Below are 20,222 nucleotides of genomic sequence, written 5' to 3'. Positions count from 1 at the left end.
AAATTTCACCAGTTGCCATGGTGGGATTTGAGTACTTGTCTCGAACTTTTGTATGGGCTTCTAGACTACTAGTCCAGTATCATTGCCACTATGCTACTGTTTCCCGAATTTTAAACAAAAGGCTACTCTTTGTGTGTTCTTCTCCCACTTTTATATTTAGAACAGGGAACCAGTTTCTCTCGGTTCAGTGGAGTCTGTTTCTAAATTGACCCTCACAGAGCAAATACGTAGAATAAGTGCCCTGCACTTATATAACTGGTTTGAATCCTGAATCATCGACCAGCAGAAAGTGGCTCCATGGCCATTTGCATTCATTTGTGTAATAGCACCTTTTTGTCTTTTTATTTTGTCTGTGCCAATACTGATATTAGTGTTGTCCATATTCATTAATTACCATGTCAGTATTATAAGGAAATGGCAAACATACTGAATAATTACTTCACATTAGTATTTATAGTCAGAATTCCCAAGGAAGCCAGTGTTGGATCAGGGACAGACTCACCAAAATTAGTGTAAACAAAATAACAGTAATTCAGAAAATAATGACACTAAACCACAAATTCACAGGACCAGATGGTTTCAATCCTAGGATTTTAAAGGAAATAGGTGAGAACATTGCAAATGCCCTAAGTTCTCTTGTTTCAGGAGCCATTCCTTTAGATTGGAAAATTGCACTTGTCATCTTGTTGCTTAGGAAAGGTGACAAAGGGAAACCAGGAAATTGCAGACCAGCTAGTCTAATATCTATTGTTGGGAAATTAGAGTCCAAAACCAAGTGTCATGAAGACCTCCACCTGCCCAAGAATGAGGCGTATTAATTTTGTCATATGAACATTAATTTTAAACTGCTGGAGTGAAGAAATTACTTGTTTAAAGAGATCACCAGAACTCAAAGGACTGTAATTACAACCCAGCTATTGCCTGAAACTTCTCCGCTTTATTCATTCTACTTTACTGTCTCTATTTGCGTGTGTGTTTATTGTGTGTGCATGCTAGCATGGTCACGTCGTGTATTCGTAGTCGTAAACTGGATTAGAGTTTAAGGTTAATAAACTTGCACCTTTCTTGTTTAAATCTAAGAAAGCCTATTGTCAGGCAAACCCCACCTGCCAAGACTGAGGCACACATTATTTCGCCACATGAACATTAAAACTTAAAATTGCAAGCCCTGACCAGAAAGGCATTTCCATGAAATGCAAGAATATAACTGCGATCAATATAGCGAGCTCAAGAAACAGTAACCAGATATTGCCTCCAGCTGTTCTACATAGCTCTTGTACTCTTCTGTCCCTATCTTGCATATTTGTATCGCATGTGCATGCTAGCGTGTGCATGTCGTATGTCCACAGGCGTGAACTGTATTAGAATTCAGTTAAGGTTTAATAAATTTCATCTTTCTGCTTTAAACCAAAGAAAGCCTGTTTGTGCTCAGTTATTTGCTTTATATTTGGAAACTGTGAACATGGATTCACAAAAAGGGGAGCTCAAAGCACTGTTTAAAATTAAACCCTTTTACAATAAGACCAGGTAAAGACAGCAAAAGGCCCTAGACATTGCTCATCTGGTCATAACACTATCTAATTGATTTCTTTGCCTTACAATTGGAAAGCGGTAAACAAGGATTCACTCGGGGAGCTAAAACACTCTTTTTAAAATTAAACCCTGTTACGGACAAACCAGGTAAACCCTGGACCCCTTTCTCACCTGGTCGTAACACAAGGATAGGGTGACTGAACACATTGAAAGTTTTCAGTTGATCAAAGAGTGCCATCAATGATTTGTAAAGGGTAGATCCTGCCTGACGGACGTGATTGAATTTTTTTGAAGAGGTGACTAAAGTAATGGACAGGGGAATGTCTGTAGATGTTAGTTATGTGGACTTCCAGAAGGCATTTGATAAAGTCCTTCGTAAGAGATGGTTAGCTGAAGTTGCAGCTCATGGAATTGGGGGCAGATTATTGATCTGCTTAGGAAATTGGCTGAGCGGAATGAGACAGTGAATAGGGATAATGGGCAGGTACTCTAATTGGTAGAATGTGATGTATAAGGACCTGTGTTGGAGCCTCAACAATTTACTGTACTCATTAACAGCTTGGATGATGGGATAGAAAGTCATGTATCCAAATTTGCGGATGACACAAAGATGGGCAGTATTGTAAGCAGTGCGGATGGAAGCTGTTAGGACCAAGGTGGGAGGAATGCACTGTTCGTTCTGGTCCACATTTTAGATATTTTAAATTGTCACTTCTCTACTCCTGTTACTCAAGTATCTGTTTTAGCCTTAACTTGAGTCATGTGACAGCCAGTAACATCGTTGTCAACCCAGTTCCTTGATGGTTCCCCTTTTTAAAAAAAAAAAAGTACTGGTCCAACATTTATTCAGTTTAACTACTTTTTTTGTTGAAATATTTTTTGAGGAATTCAATCACGTTCATAACACCTCCACCCTTGGAGGAATGACACGCCATTTTTAAATGTGTTTCGTTACAAAGTGTGGGGAAAAATAGAGAACACATTTTACACATAGCATTGACAGCAAGAGTGAATAACTCTGTACCCTCTTTTCATTCAGATAACTTGAACAAAGTTAGATTCTAGGCAAAGCATCTGCACTAACACTTTTACCCACAGTGTGGATAATCTTTGAGGTTATAACAGTGAGCTCCATCAGAACAACCTGGCATTCTAGTTTTAAAATTTTTCCACAAAGATCAGGGGGTTATGATCAGTATATACCAGTGCGACTCTGTAGTCGTGGCAGACATAGACTTAAAAATGCTTACGAGCCAGTAATAAACCTAGGCTTTTTTCCATTGTTGAATATCTTTTTTGATGTTGATTTAGCTTTTTGGCAAAGTATACCACTGGCCTTTCTATCCCTGATTCATTGTCTTGCAACAGAACTGCACTGACCCCCAGGTCACAGGCATCAATTGCTACCTTGAAGAGCTTAGTGAAATTTAGAACAGCCAACACTGGTTCATTAATCAAAATGGCTTTCAGCCTCTCAAAGGATGCTTGGCACTCCCCTGACTACACTACCCTGGTTTTTGTTTTCTATAGTAAATCTGTGAGTGGAGCAGCTACAGTACTGAAATTTGGTACAAACTTTCAGTAGAAACCACACATCCCCAAAAACCTAATGATTTCACTCTTAGTCTTAGGGGTAGGGAGCTCCACTAACACTTGTACATTTGCTGTTCTTGGCAACATTTGTCCTTGCCCTACAACATGTCCGAGGTAGGTCACTCTCGCTTTCGCAAATGCACTTTTGGCAAAGTTTATTACTAAATCAGTCAATTGTAATGTTTTGAGCAGTTTCTAGTTGTTCCAAGTGGTCTTTTCACGTCTCGCTGTAGACCAGCACATTATCAAGGTAAACTACACAGTTAGGAACACTGGCTACCACTTGGTTCATCAGTCTCTGAAAGGTTGCTGGGGCATTTTTTAAGCCCACTTGGCATTGGAAAAGACCGTCTGGTGTGACAAAAGCTGATATTTCTTTAGCTCTGGGTGTTAAAGGAACCTGGCAGTATCCCTTCAACAAATCTATTTTTGTAAGAAACATGGCACAGCCGGCTCTGTCAATACAGTCTTCCAAGTGAGGAATTGGATAGGAATCTGCCTTTGTTACTGCATTAACTTTTCTGAAGTTTATGCAAGGTCTGGTCGAACCATCCAGTTTAGGCACTAACATGACTGGGGAGCACCAGTTGCTTTGGGTTCAATTAGGTGGTTCTCCAGCATGTGTTGGATTTCTACTTTTACCTGAACATGTAGGAGGTTCAATTTGAGAATTGTCTTGGCTGCCTTCTGCCTCATCCTTACTATCCCTTTCATCCTTCACTGTCCCTACTACCTGACGTACCTGTGCTTGCTTATTCTCCCGGCGTTAATATTGTTTCAACATATTGATATGTTGCAGCCTATTCTTTTTCTGGCGATCTGGAGCGTCAATCAAATAATTTACTTCACTAATTCTCTTGACCACTTTATTTAACTCTGGATCAGCTTGCTGAGCCGTGATCAGAGAAGACTTATTAAATATTTCCTTCGGATTATCCAAATCCCCAAAGAAAGTTTCAGATATTTGGCTATCTGACTGTGGTTCCAATTTTACCTCCGACAATGGAACTTGTTTAACCACTGCTCAGGTTACTGCACATGAAGGAAAAATTCCTGGAACCTTTTCCTGTAACTATTCTGCCTTTTAACTTCACTTGGTTTTTCCGTGACTACTGGCGAAGCTACTACCATCATTCCAGCCAAATTATTCCCCAGGAGTAGGTCAACTCCGTCTACTAGCAAACTATGGACAACTCCTACAGTTTCCATTCCAGACATTAGGTCACACTCTAGGTGCACCCGCTACAAAAGTATGGGTATATACTTCCCGCCAATACCACTCACTAAAATGTTAGCATTCAGTACACTCTCTGCTGGAAATGTTATTCCTTTCCCCTGCAAAAGAGTTTGAGTGGCTCCTGTATCCCTAAGTATAACTATAGGTTTACCTGCCTCACTTGAGGGATAAGGAGTTACTTTTCTTTTCGACAAGAATTTCTTATAACTTTCGGGTATCTTATTCAAAACCCCTGCACTCTCGGTTTTTGTACTTGGCCTCACAGCTGCAGTCAGCGCTCCAACCTGATCTCCTGTACTCTCGGTCAGGGCCCCTTTCACTGCATTGGCTTTGTGCACCCCAGTAAGTCCCATGGGCTTTTTCCAGCATTCTGCACGAAGACGTCCCACTGAGTAACAATGGTAACATTTTATGCTTGTGGACCCCTCTTCCACCCTCAGCGCGTTCCTTCCAGCCTGAGGATGAGATCCCGGGACATTCCCAGTTACTTGCCTTTCTTTCACTCTTCCACCTTCTATCCTTCTCGGGTTTGTGTGGGTGATGGACAAAGGGTTTGGGCTTATACACAAGCTCATAATCATCCGTAATTTCCGCTGCCTGTCTGGCCGTTGAAACCTTCTGTTTCTCTATGTGGGTTCTTAGGAGCGGAGGGAGTGAATTTTTAAATTTTTCCAGGAGAATTAGTTCCCTAAGGTTCTCATGTGACCTCTATCTTTACTGCCCATATCTGATGATCAAAATTAATTTGCTTTACCCTCTCATTCTGTACAAGTCTGCCCAGATAATCTCCAGAGGTTCTGAAATTTCTGCTGATAAGGTTCAGAGACTTGCTATTGCGCAGCAAGAATAGCCTTTTTTTTGCCTTCTCATAATCTGCAGAAGCCTCCTCAAAGCATGGCCATCAACCTGCTTTTCATAAGCAGTGTCCAGCTTTCCTTTCGCCACTTCATCTGTTTAGCTATCATATCTCTCTCCCCCTCCCCCTCCCCCTCCCCCTCCCCCTCTCCCTCATATATTCAATCTGCACTACCCTCTGGCGTACTTTCTTCTTCCAATTTCAAATGGTGTGCTATTACTTCAGTTACTTCTGTTTTCTTAGCTCCTGGTTTTAACCAACAGTTCTGCCAAATCACTTAGTTTAACCTTGGTTAAGTGTCTCAAGTCACTCGGATACGTCCTCCTTACCCAGAAACTTCATAGCAATTGTTAAAAGACATTCCAGTGGTGTGCAATACAGTAAGGTTTACAAGAAATCTGCTTCCTTTTTTCCTTCAATTATTATTACCCCACTTACAGTTGTACGTCATCAGCGTTTGGTTTATCCCAGCAAAAGAGCCCCCAATTAATATGTTAGGACCAAGGCGGGAGGAGTGCCCTGTTTGTTCTAGTCCCACTTCTCCACACGTCACAACATTTTAAATTTTCGCACTTACTGATGCCGTCAATCATATGCTCTATTTTTCCCAGAATAGAACATGCTAAGTTTCTTTACTGAACAACAAAATTATCAGTTTATTATAAAACAAGCCTTAACTAGTAATGAAGTAAAACATAAACACACAGATCGAAATTTTAAAGTTCCTTTTTTTTAACCTTAGTCCCTTCACGCTCTCATATACACACCGATTAACTGAAAAAAATAAAAGGAATTTTCATAAATTCAGAGCTCTTTTACAGACAAAAAAAACTTGGGCTGATTACTTGCTCATTTTTGGAGAAAACAGCTGATGACATATGTTCCAAAACCGGCATACAGTCTAACTTCTGAGTACACGTAGGTCACTGAGATCTTTTAGAACAGTTCAGGCAGCGTTAAAAGTAATTTTGCAGGCTTTCTTCAAAAACAGGAAACTAGATGAATTGGCACAGTGGACCTCTTGGTCCTTCAGGGATGCTGGAAAGTGAGCTGGGTTTTGGCCTTCCCTGTTTATTTCTTCAGCAGACCTGACTTTATCAGCCACTCACTCCAGAAGGTAAAACACACGCTGACACACAACCAAAAAGCTTGTGTTTTCTGCCCATCACATCTACTGGGCTTGTCCAATCACGGGGCGCTTTTCACTTCTCTGCCCTGTTTCCAAGGTTGCAGTTCTATCTTGAGTCACGTGACAACCAGTAACATTCTTGCCAATCCAGTTCCTTCAGTGCCTTCTTGATGGCTCTCTTTTGAAAAAAAAACACTGGTCCAATATTTATTCAGTTTAACTATGAATTCCTCAAAAAATATTTAACAAAAAAAATCACTTTCATAAAGCATAAAATTGTAAAAAGGTATTGATAGATTAAATGGGCAAAACTGACAAATGGGTTTCAATGGAGGCAAATGTGAGGCCATCCACTTTGAACCTAAAAAAGATAGAACACATTACTTTCTAAATGGTGAAAAGCTAGAAGTAGTGGATAAAGCAGTACGGGGGAGTTGGGGCAGATTAAGGCAGCAGAAAGGGAAGTGGAGTGGGGGGTGGATTAAGGCAGCACACGGGGGTGTGGAGTAGGGGCAGATTAAGGCAACGCAGGAGTGGAGGCAGATCAAGGCAGGGAGTGAGGGCAGATTAAGGCAGCATTTGGGCGGGGGGGGGTGTTGGTGGTGGTGTGGCAGATTAAGGCAGCGCATGGGGGAATGGGGACTGATTAAGGCAGGGTGGAGTGGGGAAGACAGCGTGGGGGAGTGGAGTGGGGGCAGATTAAGGCAGTGCGGGGGAGTGAAATGGAGGTAGATTAAGGCAGCATGGGAAGTGGTGGGAAGGCAGCGCAGGGCGAGGGGGTGGAGTCGAGTGGGGGAGGATTAAGGCAGCGTAAAGTGGAGTGTGGGCGGAATAAGGCAATGTGGGGTGGGTGGAGCGGGGAAGGCAGTGCGGGGGAGTGGGGCAGATTAAGGCAGCGCTGGGGGGGAGGTGGGGAGAGAAGGGGCGTGAGGAGTGGAGTGGGGGCAGATTAAGGCAGCGCGGAGGTAGAGTGGGGGGTAGATTAAGCCAACATGGCGCGGAGTGGAGTGTGGGGCAGAGTAAGGCACCGTGGAGGGGAGTAGAGTGGGGGGTAGATTAAGGCAACATGGCGGAGTGAGTGGGGGCGGATTAAGGCAACGTGGGGAGAGTGGAATGGGGGACAGATTAAAGCAGCATGGGGAAGTTGGATTGGGACGATAGAGGCAGCACAGGGAAGTGGACAATTTTCTATTAAGTAGCCATTTCTCTACAGTTTTCATGCCTTCTATATGGACAAATAAAGCTGATGAACCAAAGGTAATTGTGATGCTGTCTTAATGATCTCTCGGACTCACTATCCAAAACCAGATGTCGGTCCACTGTCAGGTTGTATCCTTTATCTGAATTCAGCCAGTATCTGTTTTGACAGTTGACTATTGACCGAGCATACACCAATACTGTTTAGTTTTAGTTTAGAGATACAACACTGAAACAGGCCCTTCGGCCCACCATCAACCACCCATTTATACTAATCCTACACTAATTCCATATTCCTACCACATCCCCTATATTTCCCTACCACCTACCTATACTAGGGGCAATTTATAATGGCCAATTTACCTATCAACCTGCAAGTCTTTGGCATGTGGGAGGAAACCGGAGCACCCGGAGGAAACCCACGCAGACACAGGGAGAACTTGCAAACTCCACACAGGCAGTACCCAGAATTGAACCCGGGTAGATACGCGATTAATTTCTAAAACGTTGCCTTCTAACTAAAAGTGGTCCAAGCTTGTTCAGTGAGCCATGAGCTTCCTCTCTTATGGTGACCATTTGCTTTTAAATGCATGGTTATGTGCTTTCAAGGACCAGCTCTTGTACCAAACTGGACCTCAACTTGACCTTGCTAAGTTGATGTAACGTCTCAAAATGCTTGGATATAGTAACCTGAAATTCTTGTCGTGCAAAACTGTGCTTAGTATTTGTTTTCAGGGTTAATGGTTCTCAGTTGGTCTCACCTGATTTGGCATGCCGATTGAGTGTACTTCTGACAGTATCCAGCCAAAAGTTGTATCCCACTTTCATTTTGGTCAAGAAATGATTATCCATTTCTTTTATATATCCCTCCCCACTGCCTATTGATAGGGCGGTTCCATTGGCGTGGATTTCTGCAGCATTGTCTTATATTACAGGGGCCACACTATCTCACTCTGACTTGTTAATTGTTTTGCATCCCAGCGATTAACTAGCATATCTTTACACAGGGTTTACCAAGTGCTGTGGAATTAATGTATTACCACCACCTCTGTGACAGGAAAGGACAAGGGGCCCTTCCACCTGCCCCACATTTGAGAAAAAGATTGTATTCATAGTAATACATTGTAATCCACATACCAGGAACTTTATCCGATCCCTTCTGGAAGTCCATGTAAATAACATCCATTGACATTCCCCTGTCCACCTCTTCAAAAAATTCAATCAGGTTCGTCAGGCATGATCTACCCTTTACAAATCCATGCTGGCGCTCTCTGATCAGCTGAAAATTTATAACGTGTTCAGTTATTCTATCTTTAATTATAGACACTAGTAATTTCCCGTTAACAGATATTAGGCTAACTTGTCTATCTATGATTCCCTGGTTTCCCTCTGTCACCTTTCTTAAATAGTGGAATGACAGGCACAGTTTCCTAATCTAAAGGAAATGTTTCCAAATGGAGAGAACTTTGGAAGATTATACTTGCAGCATCTATAATTATGTGATTTAATCCTAGCGAATGTGTTTGTGTTGGCACGCACCCAATAGTGTTTGGATGTTGCCCCCAAAGAATGAATGGCCTTAAGGTAATCTTCATGCTGCCGCTCAGTCTAAAAACACCATTTGTGAGTGGTGAGTTGGTTTTTGTTTTGTTTTATTTTTCAAATGTACACCTGCCGGTGTGAGCTCCCGCAGTTTCACAGAAACAGAGGCAGACCATTGTGAAATGATGGATGAGCTGCTGTGATGCATCATGTGCTGAGTGAGTTAGGTGGCTGTTACTACAAATGTCGTTTAATGTCTCCAGCTGTCACTTCTGGATATTTTAGTACAGATTATTTGACAGGTCTCAATTACATTCTGTCTCTTAGTACTTTTAAAAACACCCTTAAACGGAATGCATTCCACAGCATAATGAAAATATATCTCTCTTTCATCTTCTCTGTAGGCTTTTTAAATAGAATTCTTTATACATAGAGACGTCAGCATGCTGGAGGTATTTTTAAGATGGGTGTGTTGTCAACATGCTTCTTTATTTTTCCATTCTCCACTTCTGCCTGTTTTTAAAAAAAGTTAATTCTTCGGATATAGGAGTTGCTGGCATTTTATTGCCCATCCCGTTGATCTTGAGAAGACGGTGGTAAGGGTTTATTCGTTCTTGGGGTGTGCGCATCGCTGGCAAGGCCAGCATTTATTGCCCATCCCTAATTGTCCTTGAGAAGGTGGTGGTGAGCTCCCTTCTTGAACCGCTGCACTCCATCTGGTGGGGGTACACCAACAGTGCTGTTAGAGAGGGAGTTCCAGGATTTTGATCCAGCAAATGTGAAGGAACAGCGATACATTTCCAAGTCAGGATAGTGTGTGGCTTGGAGGGGAATTTGCAGATGGTGGTGTTCCCATGCGTCTGCTGCCCTTGTCCTTCTAGGTAATAGAGGTCATGGGTTTTGAAAGAGCCTTGGTGAGTTGCTGCAGGTCGCCATGTAGATGGTACACACTGCTGCCACTGTGTGCTGGTGGTGGAGGAAGTGAATGTTGAAGGTGATGGATGGGATGCCAGTCAAGCGGGATGCTTTGTCTTGGATGATGTTGAGCTTCTTGAGCATTGAAGCTGCACTCATTCAGGCAGGTGGAGAGTATTCATCACACTCCTGACTTGTGCCTTGTCGATGGTGGACAGGCTGTGGGTTCAGGAGGTGAGTTACTTGCTGCAGATTACCTAGCCTCTGACCTGCCCTTATTGTCACAGTATTTATTTGGCTGGTCCATTTAAGTTTCTGGTCAATGGTAACTTCCCGGATGTTGCTGTTGGGGGTCTCCGTGATAGTAATGCCATTGAATGTCAAGCGGAGATAGTTAGAATCTCTCTTGTTGAAGATGGTCATTGCTTGGCACTCATGTAGCACTCATTACTTGCCACTTATCAGTCCAAGCCCGAATGTTGTCCAGGTTTTGCTGCATGCGGGCACGGACTGCTTCAGTATCTGAGGAGTTGTGAATGGTACTGAACACTGGGCAATCCTCAAAGAACATCCCCACTTCTCATCTTATGTTGGAGGGAAGGTCGTTGATGAACTCCTGCAGCAATGTCCTGGGGTTGGATGATTGGCCTCCAACAGCCACAAGGATCATCCTTTGTGCTAGGGATGACTCCAACCAGTGGAGAATTCTCCCTGATTCCCATTGACTCCAGTTTTGCTATGGCTCCTTGATGCCACACATGGTCAAAAGATGGCATGATGTCCAGGGTAGTCACTCACACCGCACCTCGAGTTCAGTTATTTTGTCCTTGTTTGGACCAAGGCTATAATGAGATCTGGAGCCATGTGGCTTCGGTGAAACCCAAACTGGGCACCGGTGATTGCTGAGTAAGTGCTGTTTAATAGCACTGTCAACAACATCTTTCATCATTTTGCTGATGATCGAGAGTAGGCTGATGGGGGCAGTAATTGGCTGGATTGGATTGGTCCTGCTTTTCGTGGACAGTACATACCTGGGCAATTTTTTGCATTTGTGTGGTAGGTGCCAATATTGGAGCTGCATTGGAACAGGTCAGCTGAGAGCACGACTATTTTTGGAACACAAGTCTTCAGTGCTACAGCCAGGATGTTGTCAGCGTCCATAGCTTTTGCTACATCCAGTGCCTTCAGCCATTTTTTGATTTTGCATGGCGTGAACTGAATTGTCTGAAGACTGGCATCTATGATGAGGAGGAGGCAGAGATAAGTCATCCGCTCGGTGCCTGTAGCTGAAGATGTTTGCAAATTCTTCAGCCTTGTCTTTTGCGGTGACGTGCTGGGCTCCTCCATCATTGAGGATGGGGATGTTTTCGGAGTCTCTTAGTTGTTTAATTGTCCACCGCCATTCATGACTGGATGTGGCAGGACTGCAAAGCTTTGATCTGATCCATTTGTTGTGGGAAGTAGGGAGTTCCAGGATTTTGACCCACTGACGAGGAAATGCTGATCTATTTTCCAAGTCAGGATGGTGTGTGGCTTGGAGGGAAACTGGGAGGTGATGCTGTTCCAGAACACCTGCTATGCTTGTCCTTTATAGGTTTGGGAGGTGTGCAGATAGGACCTGCTGTCCCCAAGGACTATGCAATGGTCACTGCTGCTGATTCTGTCATGGACAGATGCATTTGCAACAGGTAGATCGGTAAGAACAAGGTCAGGTAGGTTTTTTGCTTATGTTGGTTCTTGCAGCAATGGCAGCAAGCCCAGTCTGGCAGTTATGTCCTTCAGGACTTGGCCAGTAGTGGTGTTACCAAGCTACTCTTGGTGATGAGCATTGCAGTCCCTCACATTCTATGCCCTTGCTACTTCCAAGTGGTGTTCAATATGAAGGAGTACTGATTCATCCACTGAGGAAGGTGGTAGGTGGGAGTCTGTGAGTTTGACTTTGCCAGGCTGTTGTTTGGCATGTCTGTAGCAGAACTCTCCCAATTTTGGCACATGTTTCCAGATGTTGGTGAGGAGGACTTTGCAGGATTGCCTTGGCTGGATGTGCCTTTGTCGTGTCCAGATTTGATACCGAGGTTGATGCTGGGTGGTCCATCCGGTTTCAATCTTATTTCTCTTTCCAATTCAGTAATCCTCTACCTATCAAGTTTCCTCACTCAGAATTTGATTGTGGTTTGAATTAAAGGAGCTGTATACCTCACAATGGTTGGCATCCTTTCATCTATAAAAGATGATGGACATGCAGCAAAAAATCCATTTAGGTGGGCTGTCTTCTCTTGGTGTAACTTTGTTGATGACTGTGAAGGCTAATCCTCGAGGCAGGTTCTGCCACAAGTGCTGATCGTGAAGCTGCCAAGTGACACTGAGTTGCTTTTGACATTTGTGCCTATTGCCAAGCTGCTGTAGCAACTGGTCATCGTGGTAGTGCACACCAGTCCACAGGATGTGTTGCCATTTCCCTCTTTTGTCATCTAGTGACTCCCAAGAGCGATAGTCCACATTTAGGGCTTTCATGTCACACTTGCAAGCATCCTTGAAGCGGAGCTTTGGGCGCCCTACTGGTCATCTGGCCCCAGCTACCTCACCATGCAGAAGGCCCTTGGGTATGCGACCATCTTCCACCCTGTGGACGTGTCCGATCCACTGAAGCCGCCTTCATGCCAACACACTTGGGAGTTCTGCCTTTGAGAGGACTGCCACATTTATGATTTTGTCCTGCCAGGATATACCCATAATGCGCTGCAGACAGCAAAGATGGAAATTATTGAGCTTTTTTTTCCTTGTAGCTGTAAGTCACCCATGTTTCACAGACATACAGCAAGGTGCGAAGAACACAGGCATTATAATCCATCTGCTTGGTCCTAAAGGTCAGCTTGGTGTTATCCCATGCGCATTTCGCAAGTCAGCAAGAGGTTGTAGGTGGTAGCTGCTTTCCCTATGCGTGTATCGAGCTGTGCATTAAGGGACAGATTGTCTGTCATCGTGGACCCAAGATAGCAGAATTTGCTAACCACTTCCAGTGGGGGGGTTAGTGTAATCCGGGGCGGAGATGCAACATCTTGTCCCGTGACCACAGTTTTCTTGACACTTCTAGTCAGGGAGAACAAGTTACAGGCATAGGAGAGACGGTCCATAAGTCTTGGTAGCTGAGTTTCTGTGTTAACGATTAGTGCAGCACCATCAGCGTAAAGGAGTTTTTTTGATGAGAACAAAGAAAATTACAGCACAGGAACAGGCCCTTCGGCCCTCCAAGCCTGCGCCGATCCAGATCCTCTATCTAAACCTGTTGCCTATTTTCTAAGGGTCTGTATCTCTTTGCTTCCTGCCCATTCATGTATCTGTCTAGATGCATCTTAAAAGACGCTATCGTGCCCGCGTCTACCACCTCCGCTGGCAACGCGTTCCAGGCACCCACCACCCTCTGCGTAAAGAACTTTCCACGCATATCCCCCCTAAACTTTTCCCCTCTCACTTTGAACTCGTGACCCCTAGTAATTGACTCCCCCACTCTGGGGGAAAAAGCTTCTTGCTATCCACCCTGTCTATACCTCTCATGATTTTGTAAACCTCAATCAGGTCCCCCCTCAACCTCCGTCTTTCTAATGAAAATAATCCTAATCTACTCAACCTCTCTTCATAGCTAGCGCCCTCCATACCAGGCAACATCCTGGTGAACCTCCTCTGCACCCTCTCCAAAGCATCTACATCCTTTTGGTAATGTGGCGACCAGAACTGCACACAGTATTCCAAATGTGGCCAAACCAAAGTCTTATACAACTGTAACATGACCTGCCAACTCTTGTACTCAATACCCCGTCCGATGAAGGAAAGCATGCCGTATGCCTTCTTGACCACTCTATTGACCTGCGTTGCCACCTTCAGGGAACAATGGACCTGAACACCCAAGTCTCTCTGTACATCAATTTTCCCCAGAACTTTTCCATTTATTGTATAGTTCACTCTTGAATTGGATCTTCCAAAATGCATCACCTCGCATTTACCCTGATTGAACTCCATCTGCCATTTCTCTGCCCAACTCTCCAATCTATCTATATTCTGCTGTATTCTCTGATAAGGACATGATGAGTTTTTGCCTTCACTTTCAGCCTTGATAGATTGTACAGCTTGCTGTCTGACCTAGGTTGCAAGTAGACTCTTGCCATATCTGCAGGGAAGGTAAAGGTCAGGAGCATGGAGAAGATGTCAAACAGAGTGGGGGCTAGGACACAGCCTTGTTTCACTCCATTCTTCACTCCGAAACTATTAGAAGCGGAGCCATTAAACTGTACAGTGCGGTGCATGTTGTCATAAAAGGAGCGGATGAGACTGAGGAGTTTTGGTGGACAGCCAGTTTTTCCCAAAATCTTGTAAAGCCCTGCTCTGCTGATGGTGTCGAATGTCTTAGTGAGATCTACAAAAGTAAGGTAAAGGGGGATACTCTGTTCCCTACACTTCTCTTGTAGCTGGCGTATGGAGAAGATCATATCCACAGTAGATCTGAAAGCACAGAAACCACACTGTACGGGTACGCTCAGTCTGCAAGTTTATGGGGTCTTTTAAGTGTGACCCTAGCAAAGGCCTTCCCCGTGACTCCAAAGAGTAAGATGCCCCTGTAGTTGTTGCAGTCTCCTCTGTCGCCTTTGTTTTTTTATAGTGAGACGATTTTGGCATCTCGCATCTCCTGTGGAACAACCTACTTTCCAGCAGAGAAAGAGAAGGTCATAAAGGTGCGGTAATACCGCTCCTGACAAAGCCCCCAATCAAAATATACGATTCTGATTGTGGTGGGAGAGACGCACTGATAATTCAATCCTATTGTTCCACAGATCGCCTAACATATCATTTAAAACGTTCCAAATTAAAGAAAGACCCAACCAAATTGTACCATCTATTAACCAGCAAATGAGTCTAACCAAACCAGGTATCTTTAAATCAACAAATTAACTCTTTTTTAATTAGAAAAACTACATTGATATAAACAACATTTAAAATAGAAAAAATTAGAGTCCTTGCAAATTTACACTCCATTGTTGTTCGAAGTCCTCGGAGAGTGTTGCTTGAAGTCCAGCGAATTTCGACAATCAACGACTTGCAAACACTTTCAACAGAAGCAATCTGACTTGAGTTTTTTTTGAGGGATAAAAGATCGTCACAGTCTAACTTCCCTTTCTTCAATTTAAATTACCAGGGATCTCTGTCTTGGCTTGACTTTTTAGAATTTTGAGAGGAGATAATTAAACAGACAAAATTCCTATTCCGTTTAAATGGTTGAGAGCCCTTATTTTTCCAAGTGCTGACACCACAGCTGTGTCCTCTGTCAGTCTGTGTCTGTTAGATCAAACTGTCTTCAACTCATAAGCCAATTCAAAACTTAATTGTAACAAATGTATGACATCAGGCTCACTTCCAGTGGCTAAATCTATGGTAACGAGCATGCACCATTTGAATCACAGTCTCCAAACTGCAGTTTCTAAGGCAATGAAGATGCACCTTCCTATAACTCCTGAGGCTTGCTGGCTCTTAAAGCAATACTGATCCCTTGCAAGCCTTAAAGGTAAACTGCATATTCCAAAAAAAAAAACTACAGGACCATGACACACGGGACTTTCCATGCTTGAGCAATTGGGCTGGGATTCCGTCCTTGCCCGGTGCCCTTCTGTTTGCTAGGCGGCCTATGGCTTTCTTGAGCTCCAGTGATGAAGGTTCTTCATGTAACTCATCCATGACTGGAAGTTGCTGAAGTGCATCGAATGCAGACTGGGAGATGCCTGACTCTCAGGAGTACAGCTCACAGGAGTGTTCAGCCCAGTGGAACATCTGTTTACTTCTGTCAGTGAGTACTTGACCATCTGCCGACTTCAGGGGAGCAACTTTGGTGATGGCAGTGTCAAACACCCTTTTGATCCCTTCATATGTAGCTTGTAGATTTCCATTGTCACATGCAGTTTGGATTTCTTGACGTAAACTGATCGGTGTTGGTTTGCACAGCACCTCCCTGTCCAAGGAATAATGATTTGTTTAATGTTCAGGATATACATTACTGCATTTAGAAGCATGGATCAAATTATAGGCCATTACAATTTGTTGTACCTTGGGTTAAAAAAGCTGCATTAGCATCTGTAAACTGCTGAAATATTTGGTGCAGACTGGTGAAGTTGCTCGGAGCAAAAATATTGGATGCAGTTTCCTGGTTCTAGGCACAAGTGGTATCATTTGCATGTTTTGATATGAGCTACACAGTAGAGGCTGCCAAAAGGCCAGGCATAACCTGAGTGGAGCTTGCTTTTCTTGTGGGGCCTGGGGTACTGTTCGCATGTTTCTCCATAATTATTTTCCCCTCCCTCATTGATTTCCTGAGGCAGTAGCCATTTGGCCTTTTTTCAGCTCCCCATCATACAGGTAGCTATTTGTAGTAAATACTATGGTTACACGGAATGGTCTCCTTGAATTCTATGAGCAATAAACTCCAGTGGAGTGCACAGTTACTGAGGCTTGTAGAAATGTTGTCGCATTTCACCATCTCTTGTGTGGTGTCATGTGAATTTGGTAAATTAATATATGTATTGATTAGAAACTAGCTATTCATTTAGTTGCTAAGGGCTGTACTTTCTTCACTAATTTTAATGGAAATAAAGTTTAAAAAACCTTTATAACTTGTGCATTTTTTGTTAAAATTAATGAAGAGAACAATGCACCTTACACTCCCTTCAAGGCTCATGGGTGAACGCACTGTGGAGCGAGGTAGGGATCTACGGTGCAGCACAGTTTAGAGGCTGGGATGCGGCAGTGTGTAATACGATGCAGTATGACAGAGTGTGTTGTGGTGGGATGGGATGTGTAGTCAATCAGAAGAAAAGAGGGAAATTAATTGAGATGTGAAACTTAATCAGAATAGAGTCAAACCTTTCATCCGACTGAGTTGGTTGTAATATTCCACAATATGCTGACACTGCTGTTCTTTGTATTTGCGCTGTTCCATGTGTTAAATTATCCTTGTCTGTCACTAGGTGACCCAGGTGAGCCGCCCCGATCTTATTCTCTTCCTCATGAAGTACCTGATGGCTCTGGTGGTTGGGATTCCCTCTGTATTTTGGGTTGGCAGTAAGAAGACCTGCTTTGAATGGGCCAGCTTCTTCCATGGACGCAAAAAGAAAGAGTGAGTATGCTCCTTGTGTTGCTCCTGCTCATTTACACCTCATTACTGCCAATTCTTCATGCATTCTGTAGGGTGCAGTGAAACACTATCAGAGTCAGTGAGCAAAAAGGAACATAGATGTCCACAGGGAGAGCAGGTGGGGGAGCGGGGTAAGTTGGTGTTCTGTCCCCTTTCATTTTTTGGGTCTTGCTGCCTCATTCATAAAGCAGCGAACTGGCTTCCACTCATGCCTAGGCAAGTCTCAGACTTTTTCCCAAAAAAGTACTTTATTCATAAAATTTTTTAAAAGTATATTACATAACAGTTCAAATTCAGCATTACATAAAGTGCAATATAGGTCAGTTTCTTTCAGTACAGCATATGAGGTGCCTCAACACTTGCCATTACAGGTTATATTTATGAAGTATATTTACATTTCATGTCACACATTCTGTGATGCATATAGCCCGAGGAATTTTACATGGGTTCCAGCCTTTCTCTATACTAAGAAGGGGAGGGCAGCCCACTGAGCTGTATGTGAGCACTGAGTATGCGAGAGAACAAGTGCCATGCATCTGACACAGTTCCTTTTAAGGAATGGAGGTAGTAACTCTAGTGACTGTGTATGGTTCCAGTATGGGTTGCTCTGGCTGTAATTCACAGCTGACTCACTGCATTGGTTCCTATAATTTTAAAATAAACCACATTTTAATTTGTGTGTGCCATTTCTGATCAAGACTGACCGACGTCCACAGGAACCCCTTTATGAATGATGAATATTTGCATGTAAACAGTGCCTCACTGAAGACTGAGGACATGCACACTGCCCCACTTTTCACAGCTGAACTCTATCAAAAGCTAGAGGCGTTAAACCTTGGCCAGTAAACCCCAGCGTTGTCCTCGGTGGGGGAAGTGGGGTGATGGGGCAGGGCTGGGAGGGATGGTAAGTGTAATTATCCAACCAGTCCATTCACCAGAGAGCCTTGTCCACCAGCGGCACTGGTGAGAAACTCCGCTCCACCTGACATTCCAAAGTGTTTTCCTGCCAGTGAGGTTCCTACAGTTAAGCATTAGCCTTTTGTATCTAGTATATACTCCCTTTTGGTTGGGATGTTTCTGAGAAGAGTCATAGAGTTGTACAGCATAGAAACAGGCCATTCGGCCCACCGCGTTAATGCCTATCTATACTAATCCCACCTGCCTGCATTAATTCCATATCCCTCTATGCCTTCCTCGTTCAAGTACCTGTCCAGATGCCTCTTAAATGTCGATACTGTTCCTGCCTCCACCACCTCCTCTGGCAGCTCATTCCAGATACCCACGATTCTTTGTGTGAAACATTTACCCCTTTGATCCCCTTTAAACCTCCTCCCTCTCACCTTAAGTCTATGCCCTCTAGTTTTAGTCACCCATACCATGGGAAACAGACTCTGGCTATCTACCCTATCTATGCCTCTCATAATTTTATATACCTCTATCATGTACCCTCTCAGCCTCCTTCACTCCAGGGAAAACAGACCCAGCCTATCCAATCTCTCTTTATAACTCAAGCCCTCCAAGCCAGGCAACATCCTTGTGAATCTTTTCTGCACCCTCTCTAGCTTAATCACATCTTTCCTGTAGTGCGGCGACCAGAACTGCACACAGTACTCCAACTGCGGCCTAACCAAAGTTATGTACAACTGTAACATGACTGCCCAACTCTTGTACTCAATGCCTCGGCCGATAAAGGCAAGCATGCCATACGCCGCCTTCACCACCCTCTCTACCTGTGTTGCCACTTTCAGGGAACTAAGTACTTGCACCCCAAGGTCTCTCTGCTCCAGAACCCCCCCCCAGGGCCCTGTCATTTACTGCATATGTCCTGCCCTGGTTTAATTTCCCAAAATGCATCACTTCACACTTGTCTGCGTTAAATTTGATTTGTCAATCCCTTGCCCACTTTCCCAGTTGATCTATATCCTGTTGTAACCTTAGACAACCTTCTTCACTGTCCACTATACCACTAATTTTGGTGTCATCTGCAAACTTACTAATCATGCCCCCTACATTTGCATCCAAGTCATTAATATATATGACAAACAACAGAGGGCCCAGCACCGATTCCTGCGGCACAGCACTGGTCACCGGCTTCCAATCTGAAAAGCAAGCCTCCACTACCACCCTCTGCCTCCTATCATCAAGTCAATTTTGTATCCAATTTGCTAGCTCACCCTGGATTCCATGTGTTCGAAACTTCCGGACCAGCCTACCATGCGGGACCTTGTCAAAGGCCTTGCTAAAGTCCATGTAGACAACATCCATCGCTCTGCCCTCGTCAATCCTCTTGGTCACCTCCTCGAAAAATTCAATCAAATTCAAGAGACATGATTTCCCACAAAGCCATGCTGACTATCCCTGATCAGACCTTGCCTTTCCAAATGCATATAAATCCTGTCTCTCAGAATCCCTTCCAATAACCTTCCCACCACTGATGTAAGGCTCACAAGCCTGTAGTTCCCTGGCTTATCCCTGCTGCCCATCTTAAATAAAGGCACAACATTAGCTATCCTCTAGTCTTCCGGTGCCTCACCCGTGGATAACGATGATACAAAAATCTCTGCCAGGGCCCCAGCAATCTCCTGCCTTGCTTCCCAGAGCATCCTAGGATACACCTGGTCAAGCCCTGGGGAATTATCCACCTTAATGTGCTTCAAAACCTCCAACACCTACCTCCTTTTGTAATGTTGATATGCTCCAGGATATCGGTGTTCCCTCCCTTGAACTCACTAGCTTCCACGACCTTCTCCACGGTAAATACAGAGAAGAAGTATTCATTTAAGACCATTTCCCGTGGCTCCACACATAGATTACCACACTGATCCTTAAGGGGACCTACTCTCTCCCTAGCTACCCTTTTACTCTTAATATACTTAAAGAATCTTTTAGGTTTCTCCTTTATCTTATCTGCCAGGGAAATCTCATGGCCCCTTTTCGTCCTCCTAATTTCCTCCTCAAGTGTACTCTACATCCCCTATACTCCTCGAGGGACTTGCTTGATCTCAGCTGCCTATACCTGACATATGCCTCCTTCTTTGTCCAGACC

The 20,222-nt window shown here is 43.9% G+C and overlaps 1 protein-coding gene across 5 annotated transcripts in view; it reads left to right on the top strand.

The window, feature by feature from the left end:
* Positions 1 to 20,222, top strand: part of LOC137355646 (frizzled-3) — a 118,918-nt gene that overhangs the window by 85,864 nt on the left and 12,832 nt on the right. For 4 of the 5 annotated variants that reach the window (XM_068021024.1, XM_068021029.1, XM_068021037.1 and 1 more), the window contains one exon: positions 17,010 to 17,158. In XM_068021024.1, coding sequence (XP_067877125.1) covers positions 17,010 to 17,158 — 149 coding nt within the window. Of the gene's footprint in view, positions 1 to 17,009; positions 17,163 to 20,222 lie in introns of those variants that run through there. The other variant, XM_068021047.1, reaches the window with a different exon arrangement.

Source organism: Heterodontus francisci, chromosome 3, assembly GCF_036365525.1.
Source record: "Heterodontus francisci isolate sHetFra1 chromosome 3, sHetFra1.hap1, whole genome shotgun sequence".
Taxonomy (NCBI): Eukaryota; Metazoa; Chordata; class Chondrichthyes; order Heterodontiformes; family Heterodontidae; genus Heterodontus; species Heterodontus francisci.
The sequence above is the reverse complement of the archived record's forward strand: the minus strand, read 5'-3'. Positions and strand labels throughout refer to the sequence as shown.